The 27737-nt window shown below is 37.2% G+C and overlaps 1 protein-coding gene across 1 annotated transcript in view; it reads left to right on the top strand.

Moving 5' to 3' along the window:
* The first annotated feature begins 339 nt into the window (after nt 1-339).
* Nucleotides 340-27737, top strand: part of tgfbr2b (transforming growth factor beta receptor 2b) — a 31636-nt gene continuing 4238 nt past the window's right edge. The window contains exons 1-5 of the mRNA XM_079430871.1: nt 340-703; nt 9038-9194; nt 10793-10983; nt 19664-20454; nt 22311-22452. Of these exons, the coding sequence (XP_079286997.1) occupies nt 625-703; nt 9038-9194; nt 10793-10983; nt 19664-20454; nt 22311-22452 (1360 nt within the window). The 5' untranslated portion in view covers nt 340-624. The remainder of the gene's footprint in view (nt 704-9037; nt 9195-10792; nt 10984-19663; nt 20455-22310; nt 22453-27737) is intronic.

Below are 27737 nucleotides of genomic sequence, written 5' to 3'. Positions count from 1 at the left end.
GACTTAAATAAAAACTAAAATGTATCTCTCTGAAGAAATGGATGTATGGATTAATTCGTAATTAGATGTGAAAAAAAGAATATTTAATGTTAGCATTGTGATTTAGGACAATTTGTTTCATTACGGTCTATCATTTATATTAAATAACATATAAACAAGAGCACAAGAAACAAGAGTTCACACACTCGTGAGCACTACAGACATACTTAGATATTTCCACCTCAAAAATGGCATAAAGGAACCACGTCAGACAAGTGAGAGCGTCGCAATGAAGGCGTCCGTCGTCTTTAAACGACACGAATCCCACAATAATATCGTCAACGTATTATTTAAAGTCCTACACAATAAAATTAGAAGTGAAGGCACATGTGTAACTACAGGCTTGGAGTAAAGACTGTGTTGAGAGGGAGGGAGACGAAGGAAAGTCCTGCCCTTTCTGAAAGATTTCCTGTTCCCCTAGACGAGCAGAAATAAGCGTCTCGAGCCCGCAGATTCCTTCACAGTGACTGTTCACTTCAGCAGCATGAGACGCTCTCCTTTCCTCAGGATCAGACGCTAAAATCACCACGCCAGCTTGGTCACGTTCACATTAATGCGAAGGATACGGACAGGATTGCGGTTCTAATGGAGCAATATTGGCTTTCTCTGCTCTGTTGGGGGACGTTTTTGATTCTTTTGGTTGTAATGGATCGGAGCGGAGTCGGTGAGTTACTGTCTTGACACATCTTTCGCTTTTCTTAAGTTGGCAGGTAAATTATATAGGCTACGCGTGTAAATGTGTGTTTTTATGCAGGTGACCCGTGTATTTGTCATCTCCTATGGCTCGTGTACTCATAGTGGAGCGTTTGTTTCTTGACTGCTTACTTTAAAAGGCATGCAACAGGTGATCGCATTCAGTGAACGCCAGCTTCAGCCTTATTTTTTCCTGTGCAGTTTTCAGGAGTTACGTAAGAGCTTATGAAGCAACATATATTTGCTCAGGTGTTTAAAGATGACATCAGTCCATAAAATGCAGTTTTATTGTCCTGTCCTGTGGCGACTAAACTTTGCACGTCTGTGTTTTTGATATGACTTATCTGTGTGACTGCTTTATTAGATCTAATTGATGTCAGTTTTATATATGTATAGGGCCATGAAGTGTAAGTTATAGGCACCTTATAAAGTCTTTTGCATGGTATGGTGATGTTATCAGGTGGGTTTTACTTTGTGGTGTTTTGATATAGCCTAAACATGATTACATATCAGTGAAAACAAGTACATTATTAAATTGGCATGATGTCAGTCAGATGTCCTTTTTGTGTGTCATAAACTACTTTAAGATGGCCTTTAAGATGATCATTTATAGTAACTGAAGGAAATGCACAAAAGGACATGAATGTTCAAGAAAAGCCTAGTTGTACTATGCAAGTCCTTAAAGATCCTTGTAGTATTATGGTGTGTGAAATCATGCAAGTACTGTAATACAGTGGCACTTTTTGGGCACATTTTTGTTAGTGACAGTGAGATATTCATTCTGTTTCATTAAGCTTTGAAAGACACGGGAATCAAACACATTCCTCTAATTGAGTGCATGACATGTTGATACATCAGCTTATTTCTGTTGTTATTCCCTCAAATGTGTGTGCGCACAAGGGAACGCCCTTATGAGCTGACAGCTGAAAAACATTACGAGTTTGTCTTTTCGGTTGTAGTGGAAGTGTTTGACAGTTCGCACAGGACGTTTTTTTTCCATTTCAACAAGCTTGCATCCTTCCTCCCATTGGTATAAACTGTTTATCTCTCTGTCCTGTCATTAATTTCAGCCTCTGTGATTCCAGGTTAGTTTAGACACTAATTACACTCACTGAACTCCTCCCCACCTCATGCCTGTGATTATACAGCAGGATATGTTTGTCACACAGCGCTGTGTTTAGTGTAGCAACAGAGATATTTCTTACAGAAATCATATTTTCCAGATGTCCAGCTACATCTATGCCACTTCCTGTTTCCAGCCTTGTTGGCTGCATGCATCTCTGCACACTTCGCTGCTGAAACACACAAGGGCTGTGTGTGCTGCGTTTGAGCCACGTGCAAGAGTTTTGCCCTGCTTGTTTTAGGCATTACAAATACAGGTACATCTAAAAAAAAAATTTGAATATCGTGAAAAACTGCATTTTTTGTAACTTTATTTCAAAAAGTGAAACTTTCATATATTTTACACTCATAACATGTAAAGTAAGACATTTTAAAAAATAATAATAATAATTTTGATGATTAGAGCTTACAGCTCATGAAACTCAAAATCCAGTATCTCAATATATTACAATATTTATATTTGAGTTTCATTAAATGACCATCTTTACAGTATAAATTCAGGGTAACTCTTGTTCTTTGAAACCACAATAATGGGGAAGACTGCTGACTTGGCAATGGTCCAGAAGACAATCATTGTCACCCTCCACAAAGAGTGCTGTATCAAAGCATATTAAATGCAAAGTTGACTGAAGGGAACAAATTGGTTAGGAAAAGGTGCACAAGCAACAAGGATGACCGCAAGCTTGAGAATACTGTCAAGCAAAGCTGATTCAAACACTTGGGAGAGTTTCACAAGGAGTGGATTGAAGCTGGAGTCAGTGCATTAAGAGTCACCACGCTCAGACGTCTTCAGGAAAAGGGCTACCAAGCCACTTCTGAAACAGAAACAATGTCAGAAGCAACTTACCTGGGCTGTGGAGAAAAAGAACTGGACTGTTGCTCAGTGGTCCAAAGTCCTCTTTTCAGATAAATTAAAATTTTGCATTTCATGCAAAATTTGATTTGGGGTGCCGTGACGTCTGCTGGTGTTGGTCCATTTTGTTTTATCAAGTCCAGAGTCAATGTAGCCGTCTACCAGGAGATTTTGGAGCACTTTATGCTTCCATCTGCTGACAAGCTTTATGGAGATGCTGATTTGCTTTTCCAGCAGGACTTTAGCACCTACAGTGCCAAAACCACTTCCAAGTGGTTTGCTGACCATGATATTACTGTGCTTGATTGGCCAGCCAACATGCCTGACCTGAACCCCATATGGAATCTATGGGATATTTTCAAGAGAAAGATGATAAACAGTCAATCCAACAATACAGACGAGCTGAAGTCTCAGCAGTGCCACAGGCTGATCGCTTCCATGCCATTCCTCACTGATGCTGGAGTTTGTGCTAAAGGAGCCCCGACCAAGTATTGAGTGCATAAATGAACATACTTTAAAGAACTTGAACTTTTCTGCTTTGCAAATCCTTTTTTTGATTGATCTTAGGAAATATTCTAATATTTTGAGATACTGGATTTTGATTTTCATGAGCTGCAAGCTCTAATCATCAAAATTAAAACAAAGAAACTTTTGAAATGTTTTATTTTACATGTAATGAATCTAAAATATATATGAAAGTTTCACTTTTTGAAATAAGTTACAAAACAATGCAGTTTTTCACAATATTCTAATTTTTTGAGCTGTACCTGTAGCATCCGACGCCCCTGTATGCAGGTACGACACTTACCTTCCTGTTGGTGTCTTTACTTAGAATGTTTTATTTCTCATCTGCCCACATAAGTCATTTTGAGCTCATCCTGTCTTGCATCATGCACTTAAACTCACACGTTTTGTTTTTGTCACTCTTCTGTCAAGTTTAAAAAGGGAAATTTTAAAGTGCAACTAATGGTGCTCAGATTATCTAAAATGTTACATTTGCATTTTGTACAGTTATTTTTGAAGTACCTTATCAGATTTATCAGTCCTCTCTAGACACCCTACCTTATCTAGAGTTTACAGTCTTTAAATGCCGTTAGAAAAAGATGTTTATGTGCCAAACTTGTGTAAGTAATTTCTATTTGGCCCTCTGAAGAAGAGTCACATATTTTAAGTAAAAAAAAAACACATCCTTCAGGTTCAAATTTAATTATTTCGGCTGTGTTATGAATACTGTCCAACAGAAATAGTGTGAGGTAATGGCTCTGCAGTATATAATGTTATCCAGTCAGGCTGGGCCGTAGATAAAGAGTCAGTGAGCAGTGCTTATGGAGTAAAAAAGCTCCTTTGTAGGCCCTTGAAGCCATGTGAGACCCAGGCTAGTGGATGAAGGTTGTGAATCTGAGCTTATGTTTACCGAAGCCTCTCCGGGCCTCTGCGCCAAGAACTCAAAAATAGCTATCTCGGGATGAGAAGAGGGGTCACACAACCTCAAAATGGCTGCATCTGATTTGACCATATTTGTCTTTGGATCCTCGTGTCCGACACAATCCCCTCTTGGCTCGCTCCAGTGAACCAGAGACTAAAAGGGCACATAGTCTTGCTGATCTGCCCAGCTCGAAAAACAGAGCTAAAGCAGCCAAAAAATGACAATGGATTGATCTTAAGACAAGATGGTATCGTATTTGTAGGTTTTATTTGCAGTATGCAGTCAAAATAAACCTATTATGCCACAAACCTGTGCTGACCTTTAACCAACGCTGAATATTTGCAGAGGTGAGCTTGTGTAGTGATTGGTTGGTTATTTCTTTAGTAGAAGTGTCTTGGTTGTTATTCTGTCTGTGGAAGGAAATCCACACATCTGTGCTTCCTTCCTTGGTCGGGTCACCTGTTCCGTTCTTTCCAGAAGAGCGGTGGAGACAGATTGAGGAGCGAGAGCTGAATTAAGGGAAAATGGGGGTCGGAGGTCTTGTGATTGTCTGTCTGCCTTCTCTGTATCAGAAGCGATTCCCATCATTGGGACTGAATTGCAATTGACGGTTTCGATCTTAAGAGGTGCTCACACTGACAGTGATTTGTAAGTGACTACATTATTAATTTTCAGAGAAAGTTGGAAATTTGAGGCGAGTGAATGACAACAGACCATTGAGGATGAGTCAAACTTTATGCAAATGTAAATATGCCAACAACCAATGGGAGAGCAGAGAGTGGAGTTCACATCTCAATTGGATGCTTTCCAGCAATTCAAATTAGGGATGCAATAATATTAAATTTAGCCTGATTTAAAAATAATTTACTATTTAATTTCAAAATAAATGACAAACAAAACACTAAAAACTAAAATAAATAATTTAAATCCTACAAGTGAATAGGCATCACACATTATAGTTTACAACATGAAACATGCCTAGATGTTCATTTTAGTGATCGGCCGATATTGATTTTTTTTATTACCGATACCAGTTATTTGCATGTTTATGCATGCCGATATGCAGAACCGATATTTATTTACTGTTATAAAGTAAATAAATGACTGCGTGAAGTCCATACTTCACTTTGGTTTTTCCTCCTTTCAGTCATCTTAAAAAAAAAAAAAAAAAAAAAATGTTTTGAGTTAGCAGTCTTTCATGTTAAATTTAATCTTTATATTACAACAATAAAAACATTTTATTTATAAAAAAGCATCAGCAGTAACTCAAAAATGAACAGTAATCAAAATAAATGTAGAATGTCTAATGTTTTCAAATGGAGAAAATAAAGGACAGGAGTCATATCAACTTTATTTTTAACTACAGTTTTAGTAGGTTTAATAGGCTAAAGAGTGAAGAATAATTCACTGGATAATGTTAATTCATGAATAATATTCTCTGGAATATTGGAATATAACAAACATTGTATTTTATTGCATTTCTCAACTGGCATGTTATATTTTTTTGTCGTTCTAAATTATGCTGCTGACAGCGCGGTTTATCTATGCATTTACACAGAACTATACTCAAACTGTGATTGATCGCGGAGATGATAAATAATTAATTTCCATAGAGTTGTATTTATTTCGATGTTTCTAAGTGAAATAATGGTTATATAGTAAGTGTTAATACAATTTAGGGTACTTCAAAAAAGTGAATCTTGTTAAAAGTTACATGCGGTGGCCATGCTGAGCATTTCTTGAGCAACAACCCGCTGAGTGAACTGTAAAATAAAAGCGCATTCACGAGACTAATGATGACCATGTAGACAACAGAGAGAGAATTAAATTCAGTGCTTTTATTTCCAACATGCAATCATTCATGGCTGTAATTAGCCTAATTCATGCAAAGTTACGTCTTTATTGGGAGAGGACTTGACGGATTATCTACGTGACTCCAACTTCACGAGACTAATAGACCACAGAGAGAGAATTCCATTCAGCGCTTTTATTTCCAACATGCGCTAATTCATGCCTGTGTTATTTAATTCAGACAAAGTTACGTCTTTATTGGAACAGGGCTTGACAGATTATTTTATTTATCTTATTTCTTAGAGCCAAGTTGCATAAACTACATTCAGGCATTTATGTAATACATTTAATTTGTGTATTAAAGTTATGTTAAAATTTACTAACTACAGCAAATCAAGTACCTGTGCACGCCATTGTTGTTGTCTCGTCTCCCCTCAGACGCACAATCCTGCGCACAATTCTCAAAACGCCCACAAGATGGCTGCGTTTATCGGTGAATCCAATATTACAAAACCGATATTCGATTATGGCAAAATGCTTACATATCATGACAAATATCAGTAAATCGAGATATTGGTCGATCTCTAGTTAATTTTGCTAAAAATTTAATTTAACAGTAAAATGACTAGTGTTTTTGTTGATTAAGTGAGTGTTGGTGATGGAAAAGGTCAACTAAAGCAAAAAAAGGTAATGCATGCATAATCAAATATACACTCACCTAAAGGATTATTAGGAACACCTGTTCAATTTCTCATTAATGCAATTATCTAATCAACCAATCACATGGCAGTTGCTTCAATGCATTTAGGGGTGTGGTCCTGGTCAAGACAATCTCCTGAACTCCAAACTGAATGTCAGAATGGGAAAGAAAGGTGATTTAAGCAATTTTGAGCGTGGCATGGTTGTTGGTGCCAGACGGGCCGGTCTGAGTATTTCACAATCTGCTCAGTTACTGGGATTTTCACGCACAACCATTTCTAGGGTTTACAAAGAATGGTGTGAAAAGGGAAAAACATCCAGTATGCGGCAGTCCTGTGGGCGAAAATGCCTTGTTGATGCTAGAGGTCAGAGGAGAATGGGCCGACTGATTCAAGCTGATAGAAGAGCAACTTTGACTGAAATAACCACTCGTTACAACCGAGGTATGCAGCAAAGCATTTGTGAAGCCACAACACGCACAGCCTTGAGGCGGATGGGCTACAACAGCAGAAGACCCCACCGGGTACCACTCATCTCCACTACAAATAGGAAAAAGAGGCTACAATTTGCACGAGCTCACCAAAATTGGACGGTTGAAGACTGGAAAAATGTTGCCTGGTCTGATGAGTCTCGATTTCTGTTGAGACATTCAGATGGTAGAGTCAGAATTTGGCGTAAACAGAATGAGAACATGGATCCATCATGCCTTGTTACCACTGTGCAGGCTGGTGGTGGTGGTGTTATGGTGTGGGGGATGTTTTCTTGGCACACTTTAGGCCCCTTAGTGCCAATTGGGCATCGTTTAAATGCCACGGCCTACCTGAGCATTGTTTCTGACCATGTCCTTCCCTTTATGACCACCATGTACCCATCCTCTGATGGCTACTTCCAGCAGGATAATGCACCATGTCACAAAGCTCGAATCATTTCAAATTGGTTTCTTGAACATGACAATGAGTTCACTGTACTAAAATGGCCCCCACAGTCACCAGATCTCAACCCAATAGAGCATCTTTGGGATGTGGTGGAACGGGAGCTTCGTGCCCTGGATGTGCATCCCACAAATCTCCATCAACTGCAACATGCTATCCTATCAATATGGGCCAACATTTCTAAAGAATGCTTTCAGCACCTTGTTGAATCAATGCCACGTAGAATTAAGGCAGTTCTGAAGACGAAAGGGGGTCAAACACAGTATTAGTATGGTGTTCCTAATAATCCTTTAGGTGAGTGTACAGTACTATTGAGATATAATAAAACTCGGCTGATAACTGATATTCAATAGTTATATAGTGGAATCACTGTGTGAATAAGTGTCATCTTAGTATTATTTATATATTGTTATAATGTTTAATTATATTTTTGATTAGCTTTTATTTACATATTTTCAGTTTCTAGTTTATTTTTAGTAATTTTTTTGTGTGATTTTTGTCAGTTTGATATTTTTAAAGTTTCTGTTTTATTTTCAAGTTTTAGTAATTCTGGTACTTCAACTTTAACTTAGTTGGCAGTTTCTGTTTTTCACGTATTTTACATATTTTCGCAATTTATTTTTATTTCAGTTAACAAAAACTTTTTAAAAGTTTTAGTTAACAATAACAACACTGTTGTGAATGCACTTTTACGTAACTGTACATTTCTTCCTTTTATTTTTCCTCAGTGAGCCCCCTTAAATCGTTCCATTAGAGCAGTAAAACAGTACTGTGCAATTTTAATTAGTTTGCAACATGATTAATGTGTTTAAATATTATTTGGGCTTTGCGGTATGGTTTGACTTCTAAGTCTTTCAGTGTGTTTGAATGACCGGTGCCTCTTTCAGTCCCACAGAGCCGAGGTGGCCTTTTATCACAGGAAAATCTAGGAGGTGTGTGGTACTCCAAAGAGCAGCTAAACTAACAAATTACGTAATACAGTTTAACGACTTCTTATGGATTGGCCAAATACAGACTCGCTGAAATTGAAAAACCATACACACGTAGAAATGACTCATGCAACACCAAACTAGTAACCCCTTGTGGGTTCTTGAACTCACATTTCGGGTCTCTAGATTTACAGACTAAACCGGTGGCAGTAGCATAGCTTTTCCACTGATCTGAGGTCTTGATGTCAGTCTGTACTCTCAGAAACAGGAGCTTGAAGCCGTTTGGTCTCTCTGTGCTGGTGTTTGCTTGATCGCATCAGTGCATTTAGGTCAGAGTCTCAGGAACCTGACAAGGGAGCTGGGAGACGAAAGCATGTTCAAACAGGGTATTGAAAAGCAGATAAAAGAGCGAGCAGCATGTATTTCTGATAACAGAAGCAGCCAGCATTCAACATTAGATCTACAGCCGGCAGTAGATGCAACATTGGATGAGAAATGTTGAATAAAAGAGTAAATTGTTTTAATAGGTGACCTTGTTTCTGTTTTATTCTAGATGGGATGTATCCTTTATATAATCCAATTCGGCTTCCTCAACTGTGTAAGTTCTGTGACGTGGAGGCATCCGAGTGTAAAGGCACCGGCATCTGTGAAAGCAACTGCAGCATCACATCCATCTGTGCCGATGCTGATGAAATCTGTGTGGCTATCTGGTATGTCACTGTTAAAGTCATATTCTTCCACATCTTTTTATGAAGTGTAAAACATCTGTTCTATGCAAGTGTAAACCATCTGCTAGGGCTGGGCGGTATATCGAGTTTGTACGATATATCGATATATTCTTTATAAGCGATACGATATGATGGAATACCGTTTATATCGATATACTGTACAGTAGTTTGAAAACGAGCACATCTAAAAATACAGTGGCGGACACAGACTACTGCAGAGAAAGTGCATAATACAGTTTTTTCTAAACAAGTGACAAACTTTATATGAAGGGCTTTTTAAAAATATAGAAGCCTGTAGTTTAGTTTCAGTTTAAAGCGGCTCTGACAGAAAGGCTGCGTGTGCCGCTAATAGAGACTCGCGCTGTTTAATGTGTTTGAGATGTGCTGTTTTCCTAAATGCATAACTTACATTTCACACGTATATTCTCCATCTGTAAATGTTAGAAAGCCATGGAAATATTTCCATTTTGCTGTCAGAAGTGCATGAGCCTTCTGCTTTGAGATTCTCCGCTAAACTTCACTTCATTTAACAGCACCGCTGCGCACGTGTGCGCCAAACAGACGCGCAATTAAATAGGAGCGCAATAATTCTGACTAAAATATAGCCTATACATTTTGCTGAAATATTTGTAGTTGGACAATAAATGTGTCATGTAGAATTTAAAACCTACAAGTAAGTGTATTTGTATGATAGCACTAACTAAAGTGACTAAGGGGGGGAATAAAAACAGCCTTTTTACTCAATTATTACTTTTTTAGTTTAGTAAATTTAACTTCTTATTTTTGTTTTTAGATTGCAATGTTACAATGTTAGAATGTATTTTTAATCCTTTTTTAACATAATATATGGTTACATTCACTTTATTTGTTTAATCCAAGCTAGAAAATACAGAGATATATACCGTATACTGCAAATGAACCAAAATATTACGAGATATGAATTTTTTCTCATATCGCCCCACACCCTACCATCTGCTTTGCACAACAGTCAAAAATCACCAATGAATCTTTTTTTCTCAGCTTGCAGTATCATTCTCATATTTTTAAAAAATGACACGAAATCAAAGTAAATATGCTTAGTCTCAGTACATATTGTTCTAAAGAAAAAAGAAGTGGTGGTTTTAATCAAAATGTGAGAACTTGCAGCACTTCTGAAAGAACTTTTCTTTTCTGCTTATATAACCAAGGCCAAGTTGTGAGGAGAAGAAATAATATTATCCAATATTATCCAAAGGTCTAACACTTCATAATCCAATTAAATATCAGAAAATGATATGAAGTTTTGCTCTGAAATATGTCACATTGTGGTTAAATGTTCTGTGAATGTCATTTCATGTTGTCTTCAATTATGGAAACAGCGCAGTTAAATATAGCAACAAGTCATTGCTCTATCTAAGTGCTTATGTTTACTGATATAGCAACAAGGGGACATGCAGTTTATTTTTTATTGTCGAAGTCAACTGAGAATGTAAAATAACAATTGAATTGTTTTTATATTGACAAAAGAACTGTCATTTGATATCATAATCCCTGTAATCAAAGTGTATGTGTTTATACTTGTGTCCTCTTGATGAAATCAGGAGGAAGAGTGATGACAACAACACGATCGAGACGTTGTGCCACAAACCCTCCGAGCCCCTCTATGGCATCATGGTGGAGAACTACAACAACACCAAGTGCGAAATGAAAAAGAGGATGTCAAACAGAGGCCCATTCCACATCTGCTCCTGCAACGCAGAGGAGTGCAACGACATGCTGATGTTCACACTCCGTTAGTTTCCTTCTTCATTCCTCCTTCTTTCTAACTTTGTGTATCCTCCCTATTTGTATCATTGATAGTAGTGCTTTAAGATAGGCATGATTATTTGCCAGGTTTATTCCAACTAAAAATATTTCATATTGGAATGTTTCATCAAAATAGCTGATTTGACTCAAAAAATACTTTTTCCTTTATTGACTGACCAAAAAAAAAATTATTTGCAATTATTAGTATAAACCCATTCTCTTCCAATCATTCTGGTAACACCCACTTTTCACAATCCAATCAATTCCAGATGGATAAAATCAAGCCCTGCCCTACAATTTTTTTCTTTTCTTTTCTTTTTGAACATCACGTTTCATTCTGAAATACAGTAGATTACGGAATTGAAATGTGTGCGAACACCATTTAGATGCCAAGCAGTGTTTTAAAGGTTAACTAAAACAAAAACTATTAAAAACAGTTTTCGTTAAATGAAATAAAGCTGAAATAAAATAGAATATAAAGCTTAATTAGACTGGTTCATTCTGGCAACTAACTGAAATAAGTTAAAGTACTAAAACTAAAATAAAAGTTGCTAAATGGAAATTTATAATATAATAATAAAAGCTAATTCAAAATAAATAATTAATAAATGCTATAATGATATATAAATAATGCTAAAATTACTTAGTTTTGTAGAATTTTATGAATTACAGACGTTCCAAATCAGTGGAAATCTGCGGCGTTCTGTAGTCACAGATTCCGCGTGGGCCTACAAATTGGTAAGCAAAACCAGAGCGTTGCAACCTCTGAAGCGTCTCATGTGATGTAGCCTACATCACATCTCTCAGAGGTTTTCCATAGACTATGGAAATGCTGCGTTAGTGAATAAATAATGAACTGTGTTTCAGCTAGTTTTGGTTTTGATAGAGCTACACTTCACCACACTAGATAAACCGCACTCAACTGAGCTGATAAATCACACCCAAGCAGAACATGTTTACCTCCCAGCTCCCACACACAAGCTGTGCAATGCTAACTATTTAGCATTGGCTCATTTGCGTGTAACACGCTCTGGTATGTAAGCTCAGGTTGTCGTAACGTTCTAAAGCAGCTGCATTGTTGCTGGCCGGGCTGTGCTGTCTCAGGCAGACTTTCTGTTGGCTTTGGTTGTGTGGACGGCTGAGGATCTCAGACATGTGGTTTCCTGTCTGTGTAACTTGAAGCAGAGACATCACAACCACATGGCAAAACAGCTGTGTGCACTAGGCATTCACTAAAATAACCTTATTTACCACTATTCGGAAAGTTTATTGCATGTTTCGTATGCTTTAAAGAGCCACAAATTTCGTTTTTAAACAAGGAATATCCACATTGTCTGGTTTATAAAACCTAAAACAGTATGCAGGGATTTCTGAGGTGTGGGGTATTCTGAGGAGCGTGTGCTTCCTTCTTTCAGTACATAGACACATTTATCGTAAACTAGTGAAGACAGATTCTACCTTTGTTAAATTGCGGATTTATGTTGCGAAATATGATGTTTGAGCAGGTGTTTGATGCCTGTAGTGTTTGCTATGTAGGAGCAGTTGAGAGAGGCTGTAATTCCATCCGGTGAAGGAGGCCTCATTCCCTGCCAGAGTGGGGAAGTATTGCAGGAAGTCCATGTTTACATATTGGAACGGTTCCATGGCATATTTTTGCAGAAATGCCAGGCATTGTTTTCCCGGACCATAACATTTTTATGACATTAACTATGGCTGAGAGCCTGCACGTTCCAGCAATAAGCTCCCTATACTGTATTCGCTGCCATTTCTTTGGACTTCATTGTAGCAGCTGCAGGGTGTACACACCAGCTCATAATTATGTACTGCGCAGCAGGGCTTTTTCGTATAGCAATTTCACACATTTTTTTGCTGAATTCAATAAACAGAAAAGCAAGCTTGTGCTACTTTTGGCCTAGGTGGACTTTTAAGTGGAAATACTCTGAAAAGTAAAGGTGCCTTTGTGTACTGAAGGTACTATGAAATATTTTTCAAGTGCCTTAGAACCTTTCTTCTTCCTGATGGGTCACTGGAAGAACTGTCAAAAACTTATATAGAGGTTAATAATGAAGATATTTAGAGAACTGCCCTTGAATGTACTTCATAAGGATGTCTAGATGTTCTCCAGAGAGTGTCTTTTCATTTTTACACTGTCAGTACTGCCATATTGTCCTAAGTGTTTTAAAGGCAGATATTTAGTTATATTTTGTATTATTCAATTACTAAATTTAAATTATATTGTGTGTGTGTATGTATATGTGTGTGTGTGTATATATATATAATACACGCACACATATATATATATATATATATATATATATATATATATATACTTTTATTTTATTTTATTTTTTTTTATTTTATTTTTTTTGCTATAGCAACCGAATGGATTTACTTTCTCACTTAGTACACAGCTACTTCCCTCAAATCATTGATTCGAGTTAATATGCATACGCACAATGATAACTATAACATATACAGTGGCCTCCATAAGTATTGGAACAGTAAAGAAAAAATTGCTCTGTTGGCTGTTTTGACTCCACAGCCAACAGAGCAATTTTGTCTTTACTGTTCCAATAATTTTTGATGTACAATTGATGTACAAATTATTTTAAAATGAATAGTGACTGATGTATTGGTCTATCCACAGTCTTCATCCAGTAGGCTATTCCTGCAAGATTTCAGTTCCACATTCAGAGGCATTATGGTGTTTGCATATGTGAATGCTGCATCTGAAACAGTTTTTATGTCTTTTAAACGAAGTCATTATGACGTCATTATGTCTTTTAAACGAAGCTTCAGACAAATTAATGGAGTTTCTTGCTGTGGTTAACTGAGGATTACTGTCATTAGTATACAGTTCCAGGGGGAAAAATGCAGTTTCTGCCGAAATATATGTAATTCGCCTGCAGACTATTAGGGCTGTTCTTCAAAATGGAGTTTGTGCAAACATTTCAATAAGCATCCACTAAGTGAAAACACAAACCAATGAAATGGTTAACACTTTAATGAAAATGACTTTGTTACATGATGTTCTACAGTTTGTTTAAATTTGGCTCTGAAATGGGATGATGATGAGATATGAAGACAGATTGATGTCACTGATTGAAGCAGACACATTTTGCTGCTACTCTCTTCACAATGATGGCTGTTATTGCCTGAGCGCTCCAGCAAAAGTACATTTGTTTCTAATAAGCAACTCATAAAGCTTGTCAGAAGGAGCGTGTTGCACTTTTCATTGTGGTTTGCACACGTTTTTCTGTTTTTCTACTTGTAAACGTGATTGGCTCAAGGAACATCGGAAGGAACATGAAGTGAATATGGAACCTTGGAGGCATCTTGATTTAGAGGTCCTGGAAGCATGTTGTGGTTTTATGACAACATGAAACATTTATGTACAGTACCATCACAGTAGTAAAATGAACAAGCTTCAGACTTCAGGTTATTATTGCTGTAGCTTCGTTTTATCAGATTTCCTGTTTGCATGCACTGTAATATTTCTGCAACTGTGGTTGGAAGTGTTAGTGAATGTTTCTGTCCTGTGTAATGGCATTACTCGTTATAAAAAAGTAACTAACCATGTTAAACGCACTTTTTTGGAATGCAGTGACGTATAGACTACACCATGTTTTAATGTGACAGAAGTGTATTTAAAGAGGAATCACAAACTACAAAATATATCATACAACGGAATATTACATTTTTGAAAAATTGTCTCAATTTTTAAACCTATTATTCATAATTTAAACTATTATGAAAAAAAATCTGTTATTTTATCTTATTATATTCCAAATCAATAGAATCCATATTGTATTTTACAGATACAAATATACTGTTTAATTTTCCTTTAGTTTTTTTTGTAACATTACTTTTCACTCAGCACCTATACATTAAATGAAAATTAAATAGTACATATTTTGTGGTAGATAAAAACATAATTAGGTTGTTTAAAGTCAGCATGACTGTATTTGCTTTCTTTATACATTTATTTTCTTATGGTGCATGATTATTCACAAGTTTTATTTCAACAGAAATGTTTAGCATAATTTTCCTTAAATTTAGCTTTTTTTTTTTAATTCCCAACACTGCTGGTTACCCCTATGCCGTGCTTATTTTGACATATCAGTATTGTCACACAAAAATGATAGATGCCAAAATTCTTTCTCAGATCTTGTGGAAAGTACTCATTATTCTTTTCCAGGATGACAGTCCAGGCCATTTGCCTGACAGGACAAATAAGCAGCAGCATGTGCCTGTGTCTCACTGGAATATTTCCAACCTGACAATATGTTTCTACTCAGTTGATCTTTTATCATAGGTTATTTTGATGGAAAGAAGAACATAAAGGAAAGGAGGAAGAGCGCAGACTGAGGATCTGTGCAGACTTTACTTTCAACCCAACCCTGACCTGCACGTATATACGCTGGCTCGCAAACACACCCACACTCACATGCTAAGGAATCTTGGCCTCCGGTTATAGAGCAGATAGTTAGAGAAGGTCTGAGTCACACCGAGAAAGCCAACAACAGACCAAGACGGTGTTTGTGAGAGAAAAAAAGAAAAGTCAGACTTGTTTGCAGTATGAGCCATGCTATAAAACAAAGTTGTAGCCATAACAAACAAACAGTAATAGGTCTGTGTTTTTCATGTAGACCAATCCGAGTCTGGCAGTACTCCTGCGTACTCTAAACTCGCATCAGGACAGGGATCCAAAAAGCAGTAACGTACATATGGGAATCCTCACTTTGAATTCGGACATTTTCAAAAGTAAAGCAAGTACACAATATGCCCAGCCAGCAAATGAAAGCAGGTCGAAGCTTGTTTGCCACTGATCAATAGTACGCAAGAGGGTGGAGAGAATTGGCCTGTCTACATTGGTAAACTTAAAGGATATGTGAAATGTCGTGTTCTGAGAGTTTATTAACTGGAAAAGTAATGGAAAGCTTTTGAAGTTTTTGGTGAGAAATTGCTTCACGAGTGCCAAGATTAAAAAGGAAAAAAAATCAAATGAATAAATGTTTTGAAAAATGACATTTCATGACATTTTATTTCACAGTTCTGACTTTTTTCTCACAATTCTGCGATTGCATGATATAAACTCACAGTTGTGAACTAGAAGTCAGAATACCAGGATATAAACTGGCAATTGCAAGATATAAAGTCAGAATAATAGTCAGATAAAAAAACTCGCAATTCTGACTTTTTTTTTCTCGCAATTCCGAGTTTATATCTTGCAATTTACTTTTTTTCTCAGAATTTTCAATTGCGAGTTATAAAGACCAATTCAAAGGGGGGAAAAAGACATATCTTCTCTGAATTATAGGTTTATATCTTACTTAACATTGGAATTGTGTGTTACAAAATCAGAAATGCAAGACAAACTCGCAATTCCGAGAGATGTCACAATTATGAGTTTTTATTTCGCAGTTCTGACATTATTTCTCAGCGTTGCGAGCTTATATCATGCAATTCTGACTTAATTTCTCTGAATTGCGAGTTTGTATCACATGGTGAAAATGGGAACAGTAAAATGGGTTTCCACACTTTTTTTGGGCAAATTCTCACCAACAGAAATGTATCAAGCCATATGGCTCTTTATCAGACCACTCAAAGCTTTTTTTAATGCATTTGGCAGATGCACAGTGACTTACACTGCATTCAATCTACACATTTTTTTTAATTCCCGCATTCCCTGCGAATCAAACCAATGACCTTGTCGTTGCTAGCACCATGATTTACTGTTTAAGCTACAGGAAGGCAAAGGTCAGGTAACCATATAGGCAGAAATTTATTTAATATCAATATCGACCAACACTCTAAAAACCCAATATGGTACAGATAAATTCTGCGTTCTTAATGAATCCTTTTCCAGTACTTGTGAGCAATGGTAGTAGTAATAGGTGTTCGCTAATGCACTAATGAGAAACATGTCTATTGGTCGTGAGAAGCAATTAAATTTTAATAGATTAACTTGTGAGTCAGAGGCTTTGGAACGCGTAATCCACTTGGTTCTTGTTAAGACCCTGGCACAGATGTACAGTGATGCGTTTAACAGTAGAACCTGCAGAAAAGTGCCTCTTATTAGCTGATAATGTCATGGACCGCAGCAGTGTGGCTGGCATCCTGTTTTATGTGGCTGGAAAAGGCATTGTGATTTGCATGCGTGTTTATATTGGTTGTTTGGCTCGAGAAGAGGTTTCTGCCACTGTATGTGAAGGGTTGAGTTCCCTCTGCACCACACGTCTATGCTTTTTGTATGTGTTTCTGTCTGCCAAACACGTTGACATTTATTGACAGTTTTCCTCTCCCAGTGTCGTGTATCCATTTCTGTTCTTTTTATGTCTATGTCTCAATGATAAGGTGTGTCTTTGTGTTTGATGGAAGAATGCAGACAGACGAAACACTGACTCCACTCTCTGCCCACGTAGTTGGCAGCTCTCGCTTTGTCTCTGGATTGAACCTGCAGTGTTAGAGCTTCCAAGCCAGTCCTCAGGTTGGCAGGCGCATGTCGTAGCAGTGTAAACTTTGCCTTGAAAGATGAAGTCACAGAAAAGACTCTCACTGTGCAAGATTTGCTCAAGCTCCCTGGTGTGGCAGGAAAACTGTCTGCTCAGAAACTGGGTTAATGATTAGGAGCTCAGTCAACCTGCGTACTAGGTAACTAGATGGTTATGGCTGGTATTTCAAATGGCTCTAAATTCTGGACTTCTCTGCTAAGTTGTCAATTAATACGTCCTTCCACCCTAAGTGACTTAGAGTATACTTTGCTCGAGGACACAAAGCATCACTAACTTTGACTAGATAGCATAACATCACATTTAATTAAATATTTGTGTAAAAGATAAACATTTTTAATAAATGCTCCCTGTAGTACTATATTGTTTAGCTAATTGAATTTGAAATTGTATGTTTTTTGTGAAGGGAAATTGTTGGCATGACAATTATCCCTCAATGATTAAGATCAGCTGTTAACAATTGTGTCTATATAAGTGTGGTGTTGCTTTTTTGCCTCATGAGCACTGAAGAAAGCATGGGCTGAAGCGTCTGCTCTCTGGTCTGTTTTTAATACATTTTGCACTTTTGTCACTTTTTCACTTTTGCATATGAATAAATAATTGGATTTTTGCTACACATTTTTTGGTCAGTTATTTTTTTTTTTTGCAGTGTGTGGACATTCAGCTACCTATTGGACTAAACATCTTACATTTACAAATTTTCCCAGTGAGATCACATTTAGTCGAATTGAATTTGATCAGAATAATAATAGAATTAGTTGTTTATTATTTTAATAAATTTATTGTAATTTCATAACATTTAGTTTTTTATTTACCTTTTTATTAATTAACCTACATTTATAAATGTTCCCAGTAATATTACATTGTTTAGCTAATTTGAATTTGATCATTCATTAAATACAAAATGTCCTCAGCCGATAAATTGCTGTCAGGTCAACTAAAGATTTCTTGTTAAACAAATGATCAATTAGCAACACAACAAATATTGATTTCTCATCATTTCTGTCTTACACAGTTAACATGAGGTAAACTCTGTGGTCTTTGCCTCTGAAGAAAATCTATTTGGAAAGCCAAATATGGCATTGCTTGTTCAGACAACTCTCTTAGGATAATTGAGAGAACATTTGGGGGAATATTGTTTGTCTAAAATTTATGTAGATTCAGTAGCGGCTCCTGACCATAAATTTAGGTATAGGGCAGATTCTGGGTCGTAGCATTAATATATGAAAAATATTTTGTAAGCTTTATATTCTAATCTCTGAACGCGTGCGGACAAAATTTTGGCAGAGATGTCCTTGCATTATCCTGTGGGTGGCACGCTAATGTTGATTGACAGGCTCAAAGAACATTATAATTATAATTGCCTTAATGTAGTACTTATCACCTCCAAATGTTGATTTAGAATGTTACAAGTTATGGAGCAATTGAATCATATATCTGTTCTCAGAATAATAATAAAACACACACAATAGATCCATATAAAGTTTATTTGTGTGAGCACATTTAAACTAAAGGATTTATACTTTGTTAATTTGATCCACTAACGTTACTCCACATAGAAAAAAAACAGACATGCCAACTAGTTACTGACCTGATGCAGACACATAGCTGAAGCGAATTGATATCTTCTCGGTGGAGCGAGGTTCACATAAGGTACTGTGAAAATAAGTGGCTCTCAATTAGAGCGTGCTGCAGTTCCCCTTTTCACCACAGATTTACGTTGCAAAAGTGTGGGGCGCTGTTGAGTTCGGGAGGTCTCAGGCACCATCTGCCATGCTTAGTATCATGTATACATGCCTGCTAAAGCCATGCGCTGGATTTTAATATATACTGCTTACTTTACACTTTCTAGTTGTATAGAAAATCTGAAAAATATTTGTTGCAGAATGCTGAACGCATATACAATTTGTTATTGTTTCAGTGTATATAGAGGTCTATGTTGTGGATGAATATTTCTGCCCATATAGACGAGCCACACCTGTGTAGATTCATAGTCAATTCAAATTTCTTGGTATCTGAATTTCCTGTATGCAGAATGAGCTGTTACTTTTGAGTTTTACAGTGTATTGGTTCATAAGTAGTTTTGATCTACATTTGCCCTGTGCAGAGGTAAATGTTGACATCCTTCTGCTTTCTCTCCATCTATTGTTCCAGACCCCACAAATAACCAGGTGGTGTTAGTGATCCTGGTCAGTTTGCTGCCCCTCCTGGTTCTGGCTGTGCTGGTCATTGCCTCCTTCTACTGGTACCGCATGTACCGTCGCCGTAAACTCGATGAATGGGAGACCAAGAAGCCGTCCAAACGCAAGGGCCCCAAAGGCCCGCTGGACTGTAGTGACGCCTGCGCCATCATGATGGACGACGACCGCTCCGACAGCAGCTCCACGCATGCCAACAACCTCAACCACAACACAGAACCTCTGCCCATTGAGCTGGACCTTCAGGTGGGCAAGGGCCGCTTTGCCGAGGTGTACAAAGCCAAGCTGAGACAAAGCCCCTCAGAACAGTTCGAAACGGTGGCAGTGAAGATCTTCCCCTACGAAGAGTACGCATCCTGGAAGAACGAAAAGGACATTTTCTCGGACATTGATCTGAAGCACGAGAACATCCTACACTTCCTGACAGCTGAGGAGAGGAAGGTGGAGAAACAGTACTGGCTGATCACCGCCTATCATCCACGCGGGAACCTGCAGGAGTACCTCACTCGACACCTCATCAGCTGGGAGGACCTGCGGCTGCTCGGGGGCTCGCTGGCCCAGGGTGTGGCTCATTTGCATAGTGACCACACCCCTTGCGGGCGGCCCAAAGTGCCCATCGTCCACCGAGATCTGAAGAGCTCTAACATCCTGGTGAAGAATGACCTCTCTTGTTGCCTCTGTGATTTTGGACTTGGCCTCCGTCTTGACAACTCTCTTTCGGTGGATGACTTAGCCAACAGTGGACAGGTGGGTCATGCAACAATATTTCATCTTCATAGGTGCATTTAGACTGTCTGTCTGTAAGGGCTTTCAAAATCTCGTAAGATATAGTAGGCTAGCCTATATAGTTTATTGTTTCAGTTTAAAGCGGCTCGCGCTCGGCCCGTCAGATGCTCTGACAGAAAAGCTGCGTGTGCCGCTGACAGATATGCTACTCGCGCTGTTTAATGTGTTTGAGATGTGCTGTTTTCCTTAAAGCATAACTTACAATTCACAGGTATATTCTCCATCTGTAAATGTTAAAAAAGCCATGGAAATATTTCCATTTTGCTGTCAGAAGTGCATGAGCTTTTGCTTAGCTATTCTCCGCTAAACTTCACAGACTTCATTTAGAACGAGTGCCGCCGCACACATGCGCGCCAAACAGATAGAGCACAATGAAATAGGAGCGCAATAACTGACTAAAATATACATTTTGCTGAAATATTTGTAGTTGGACAATAAATGTGACATACAATTTTAAACCTACAATTAAGTGTGAGTGTATGATAGCAGCACTAACTGTATAGTGTAATGGGGGTAATCAAAATAGCCTTTTCACTCAGTCTGTGCTTTTTCATTTTTAGTTTAGTAAATTTAACTTTGAAAGGATTATTTTTTGTTTTTAGATTGCAATATTACAATGTTAGAATGTAATGTGATTTTAACCCTTTTTTGCACATAATATATGCCTACATGCTTACATTCACTTATGTTTAATCCAAATCCAAAATACAGAGAGATATACCGTATACCGCAAATCAGCCAAAAAAATACCTTGCTCTTATTGCTTGGTAAGTGTCAAGTTAAGCGTTGGCGTGTTCCATACCTAAAGGTACGTCAAGTCACAACTTGCAGGGAAAGTCCCCTCAGGCAACTCACCATGTGCAGATGTGTGTGTTTTATGTATGTGCGCCCTTTGTTTAAACTGTCTGCTCAGATTTATGATTCACGGGCTAAAAATGAAAAGACAAAGGCGACTAGTGAATCAGTAATAAACTAGCTAACAATCACCTTACTCTGCGACGTCTCTCCATACCCAGAGTGCTTTGATGTATGTCAATATTCAGTTGGTCCAAGACAGTGACCCTAAAAATAGTTCAAAGGGAGTTTAAACTTCACTGCTAAGGTTGCGTTTAATTATCACATTTAAGATTTGTTGGTTCATTGGTGTGACCTTTTGTACTTTTAAAGTGAGGTCAAGTAAAGAAATGAGCTGAAATGTTTTGAAATTAAAGGAATAAAAAGATGTGAAAATAGCTTGGAAACCTGTAAACAACAACAATAATAATAATGCCATTAATAAGAAGAATATAAAAATTTTACCAACTTAATTTATTATTGTTAATAATTGTTATCATTACATATAATTGAAATAATTAGTTTGTTATAAAGTAGTAAATCAGATTTATAAATTATAATAATAAAAACACTATATTTGTGTAATTTGTGACAATCATAAGAATTATTTTTATTTTTATAAATCACATTTTAATAATAATAATAAATACATGAATAATAATGGTGTAATAATCAAAGTAATTATAATTAGATTTATAATGTGTGTATGTGTGCTTTGTCACGACATACTCATAAGAATTTGTTTTATAGGTTATATTATTATAATAATAATAATAATAATTCATTATAATCATTATTATTAGTTGTAATATTTTCAGATTACTAAAACAATCATGAATAATATTTATAATTGGTAATAATTAATATAACTGATAAAAATAGGACAAAAATTTTGAAAAATATTAGTATTACTAAATGCTGTGTTCATTTGATCATGACATTCAGAAATATACAATATAAAATGTATTGTATCTGATTCTCAGGTGGGTACAGCCAGGTACATGGCTCCAGAAGTGCTGGAATCAAGGATCAACCTTGAGAACATCGAGTCATTCAAGCAAACCGATGTCTACTCCATGGCCCTGGTGCTGTGGGAGATCACATCCAGGTGTAACGCCATCGGAGGTGAGTACACAAACATCGAGATCTCACTTGGAAACACAGCTGTCATTTTGGCATTTCCCAAACCAATATGGTTAGTAAACTTGAGACAATGCTATTCTATTTCCATTCTACCTGTAATTTACATTTACATTTAGTCATTTGGCAGACGCTTTTATCCAAAGCGACTTACAATTGGGGAATACAAAAAGCGATTCATCTTGAAGAGGCAATCAGACAGAGGAAGTGCTCGTAACACCAAGTCTCAGTCATTGTTCGAATAAGTACAAGCTAGTAAGGGAGGGAGAGAAGGATAGAGGGAAAGATTAAGGTTTTTTTTATTTGTTTTTTTAAGTTTAGGATGAAGTCATGTACTGCCGAAAGAGATGAGTTTTCAGTTGTTGCTTGAAGATTGACAGGGATCCAGCATTCCGGATAGGGGTGGGAAGATTATTCCACCAGCCAGGAATGGTGAACGAGAATGTTCTGAGAGTGATTTTGAGCCTCTCTGTGATGGTACCACAAGGCATCGCTCACTATCAGATCTCAGACTTCTGGAGGGGATGTAGGTTCAGTAGTCCAGCCTAGAAACGACAAGGGCCTGGACAAGAAGTTGTGCAGCATGCTTTGTCAGGAAGGGCCTGATCTTTCTGATGTTGTGTAGTGCAAACCTGCAGGATCGAGCAGTCTTTGCAATGTGCTCTTTGAAGGTCAGCTGGTCATCAAAGATTACACAAAGATTTCTGACCAAAGTTGATGGGGTAATCATTGATGAGCCTAACTGAATCGTGAAGTCATGCTGTAGAGTCGGATTGGCAGGGAAGACAAGAAGCTCCGTCTTTGCCAGGTTGAGCTGTAGGTGATGTTCTTTCATCCATGCTGAGATCCGTGCAGCTACTGTTGGGTCATCTGGTTGAAAAGAGAGATAGAGCTGTGTGTCATCGGCGTAGCAGTGATAGGAGAAGCCATGTGCATGTATGATGGGACCCAGCGATGTAGTGTATGTGGAGAAGAGGAGGGGTCCAAGAACCGATCCCTGAGGAACTCCAGTGACCAGTTGATGTGGTTTGGATACCTCAAGGAGAACAGGGATGGAAATAGGCTCGCTTTTTGTCTGGTTCTGTTAGTGGCACTCTGTATTTTCTGCTGCCATAGTTGGGCTATTGTTTGATTAGACTGCATGGAAAGCCCACTGCGGCCCACAGTGTGTTTTGACTGATTTGTAGCTTCCTGTTATTGGAGGAGCCATTCTACAACAAGAGCAGAGATGGTACGGCATACTCCTCACTCTTATTTGGGGAATGTAAGGAATGTGTGAAATGTCAAGTGCTTCTTAAGAACTTTCCCTTCTTTTGTCAGATGGGAAGACAGATGCTAGCATATTCTTGGCATACTCGCATATCGGTGTAAAAAACAGTATTCGTATAGCTGTCATGGAGCGTTTATGCTCTTATATGTATGAAATTAGGGCTGCCACTAACGACTATTTTATTTTGATTAATCTATTGACAAATTTTTCGATTAATCGATTAATCTAAACGATTAATTTCCCACACAAAAAATCAACAATTTTACTTAAGAATATTTTATTAAACCAAATGAAATCCAAATTTCTATGAAATCCTTTTTTAAAGCAAAAAGTAAAGTGCAACATAGAGTGCAAGAAGCAAGTGTCCGTCTCATAGTCCAAATCACTGAAATCACAGTTCAGTATTATAGTGTCAGAATGACAACACATCCACGTGTTCTAGTCTACTAATAATACAATTATGATCATAAAACACTTTTTAAAGGAGTATTTACCAAAATATTATTTACCAGAATTTATTTAGGTGAAAAATGTAAATGCAGTATTTCTGAAAAAAATATATAAATTATAATTTTAAATTATAAAATCTGTTAATTGGAGATGCTTTTTATAAAAATTTAATGGAACCATTAAAATGGAATCCAGAAAATAATGGAAAACAGAATTTGGTACAGAAAAAAACTGTAAAACTCAATTAATTCATTAGACTTTTTGATTAATAAAATTAAACTGAATTTGGAAATAAAACATATTTCATAGTGCCCTATAATTATAGATATATATGATTTTAAAATACATATATAATAGCAATTATGCAATAATAATTAGTTCAAATAAAGTATCAAAAGCAAGAAATCATATGGTTTTATTGAACAAAACTGTTAAAATACATAATGTATTATAAATATAGGCCACCGGAGCTGATCGCGCCCACTCTAGTCAATCCGTGGCACGTTTCAGAAGCGGCTCTCCATGCGGCTTCACCAAAGATAGGTGCCTAGTCTATTTTTGACGGACGCCACGTTCAAGCCGCACAGAAAATACAAAATAAAAAGTCAAAATAGCTATATACACTACAAAAATTGTAAATAAGTTACATGTTTTAAAAATGTGAAAGTGTTCATTTGTTTTGAAAAGCTGCCTTGTATTGGAACTGTTTTAAAAATGCTTAAAAGACTTTCCAGTATCAAAACAAATGCCAGCGTTATCCTCCTGCTCACAGGTGCTGTAATTTTGTGGGGAAAACATGGAAATAATTTGTCGTTTTATCTTGCAAAGTGAGTTTGTTTTGAGTTTGTATTGTGCATTTTCCAGCAACCACGCCGCTCGTTTCAGTTTCACTTTAAATATTTAGGCTGGGCGTTTATAATATATGTTTATGATGAATGCCATAAAATTTGTTTGTTTTTTTTACTTATGTTTTCATTCTTTTTCTATTCTGAACACTGCTAAATTTACAGGATTTTTTGTGGAGTGTAGGGAATATAAATACATGTTTGTAAACGTTTCGTTTATTTTACATTATTTCTGAATGAAATGATAAAATGTGTCTTATACATTAATCGGCTTGTACACCAGTGCAACTTATCTGTGTGTCATAAAGTGCTCATAAAAATAGGTAGAGATGGTGCAAGAATAGAACTGCCATGTATGTACAAGTATACATAGTACAGTAGTAAGTGAGTGTCAATTTAAAAATCAAAGCTTCATTTGTCATAAACATATTATCCAGCCCCTCACTTAATTTGGAAAACTTGATGTGGCCCTCTAGTCAAAACGTTTGCCCACTCCTGTGCTATAGCAACTGTAATTAAAAATGTGGACATCAAACCGTGTAAACTCAGAGTGAGGGTTTGAGCTTTTATTTCGAAATTGAGATGTGTTCTCCTGTTTGTGTAGATTTATTAATGATTTACCTTGCTAATCTGATGAAATGGCACACGTTGCGTTCCCAGATGAACGTTATAATAAACCCAAACTCACAACAACATGCAGAGATGGAGTTTGAGACGCTCCACACATGTAAATGATAACAGTTTCTGTGGAGCTACTGTGAACGGAGCCGCTGTGAGACGCACGCACTTAACCTACACACATGTAAAATAATTAAAGCGCATATACTGTGTTAGAACTGCATCGCATATAACTATTTAATTAAATCATAGCGTTTGTGAATTCACAATTATGCTTATGATTTTTAAACGGGTTTAATATATCATGTAGCCTTGGAAAATAGTCTAAAAATGTGTTTTATGGATTCTCGCCGGTGAAATGCGCCACTTCCGGTATTTTGCCGGTTAGTCGGCGCGAGCAAAATGAAGTCGACGATTTTTAAATATCGACTAGTCGACTCGACGAATCGCGACAGCCCTATATGAAATACAACAACAGAAACTGTAATTTGTTATGGATGTAAATATAAACACGGATGCATGTGGAAATTGAGGAAGAGGGAGGGATGTTGTTGTTTAGGGTTTTTCCTGCATTGAAAAATTGGCTGCCCAGTAAAAATTTGGTCTGCTGATTATTCATCAAGTGCTAAATTCTTTTGCATTTAAAATGCACAGGATGGATGAAACCTACTGGATTTTCTTTCCAACTTTGGTCATCTTATGATAGAGGAAAAAATGGATTTGTTTGCCCTCAGATCATCCAAGTAATTTATACTTTTATTAAGCAAGGGTGTATTAAATTGATAAAAAAATCAAAGACATTTTTGTTACAAAAGATTTGTATTTCAAATAAATTGTTCTTTTGAACTTTCCATTTATCAAAAAACCCTGGAAAAAAATTCTGTTTTCGCAGCATTAAAAATATTAAGCAATACAACTGTTTTTGGCAGTTAAATATAATAAGAATAATAATAATTATAATAATAAAACACGTTTCTTGAGCACCAAATTAGAATATTACAATGATTTCTGAAGGATCATGTGACACTGAAGACTGGAGCAAGGCTGCTGAAAATTCACAGGAATAAATTTAAAATGTATTAAAATAGAAAACTGTTATTTAAATTGTAATAATATTTCACTGTATTTTTGCTCAAATAAATGCAGCCTTGGTGAGCATAAGAGACGTCTTTTAAAAACACCTCAAAATCTGACTAGCCTTAAACTTTTGAACATAAATCTTGTTAGATTTCTCTGATAACAAGACGTGTCATTTTGCTTCCCATGTAAATGTATCTTGGTTTAAGAATGTTTAGATATTTTACTGGAAAACAAGACAAAAATGCTAAGAAAAGAAGGTGCACCTGAAAATTCTGCTGACGTTTGAATGAATGTGCAGCGATTTGCTATTTTAATCAACTTTGGTAATATGAGTGGCAGTGTATTTGTATGTGTATATTGTTTCACACACTGTCCCTGTGCCTGTCGAGTTGTGTTACCCACATGCCCCGGCATGCCTCTCTGTGGCTGAGTCCTCCTGTCGGGGGGGTAGAGACCGACATCCCGGGATCTGTCTCCCGTTGCAGTACCACCTTCAGAATGCAGTGTGAAAAAGCTGTGATCTCTTTCAAAAAGGGGGAAAAGAAGCATTTAGGGATGTAGCAGAAAGTCCATGTGTGGGTGATGGTGAGATGGAAAGCTGTGGCCGCGTTGTTCTGCTACGACTCACTGTGTATGCTAGTAAGTCCTGAATTAGCACGGGGTGCGGACTGGTCTGGAGTAGTACAGCAAACTTGAGACCCTGCCAGCTGAGGAGAACTCTCTCTCGTCCTCGGAGAAAGACAGGAAAACAAGTAAATGGAGGACAGCAGCTGGCTAGCAGGGTGGCCATCCATCAGTACTGGTCTCAGATTCACTGCCGTCACGCCTCTCACTGACTCCAGCTCTTCACAAACACACAAAAGAGCCAAGGGTGTTGTGCACTCATGATCCACCCAAAATGTTTCTGACTGAAGCCTGAAAAATCCTCCGGTCTGGCAACATTGCAGTCGCCTTACTCTTCAGGTGACGTTTAAATAGGTCCTGGTGTTTAAACAGGAATCTTGCCT

The sequence above is a fragment of the Barbus barbus genome (assembly GCF_936440315.1).
Source record: "Barbus barbus genome assembly, chromosome: 12".
Taxonomy (NCBI): Eukaryota; Metazoa; Chordata; class Actinopteri; order Cypriniformes; family Cyprinidae; genus Barbus; species Barbus barbus.
Note: the sequence above shows the minus strand (reverse complement) of the source record. Positions and strands in the feature narration are given on the sequence as shown.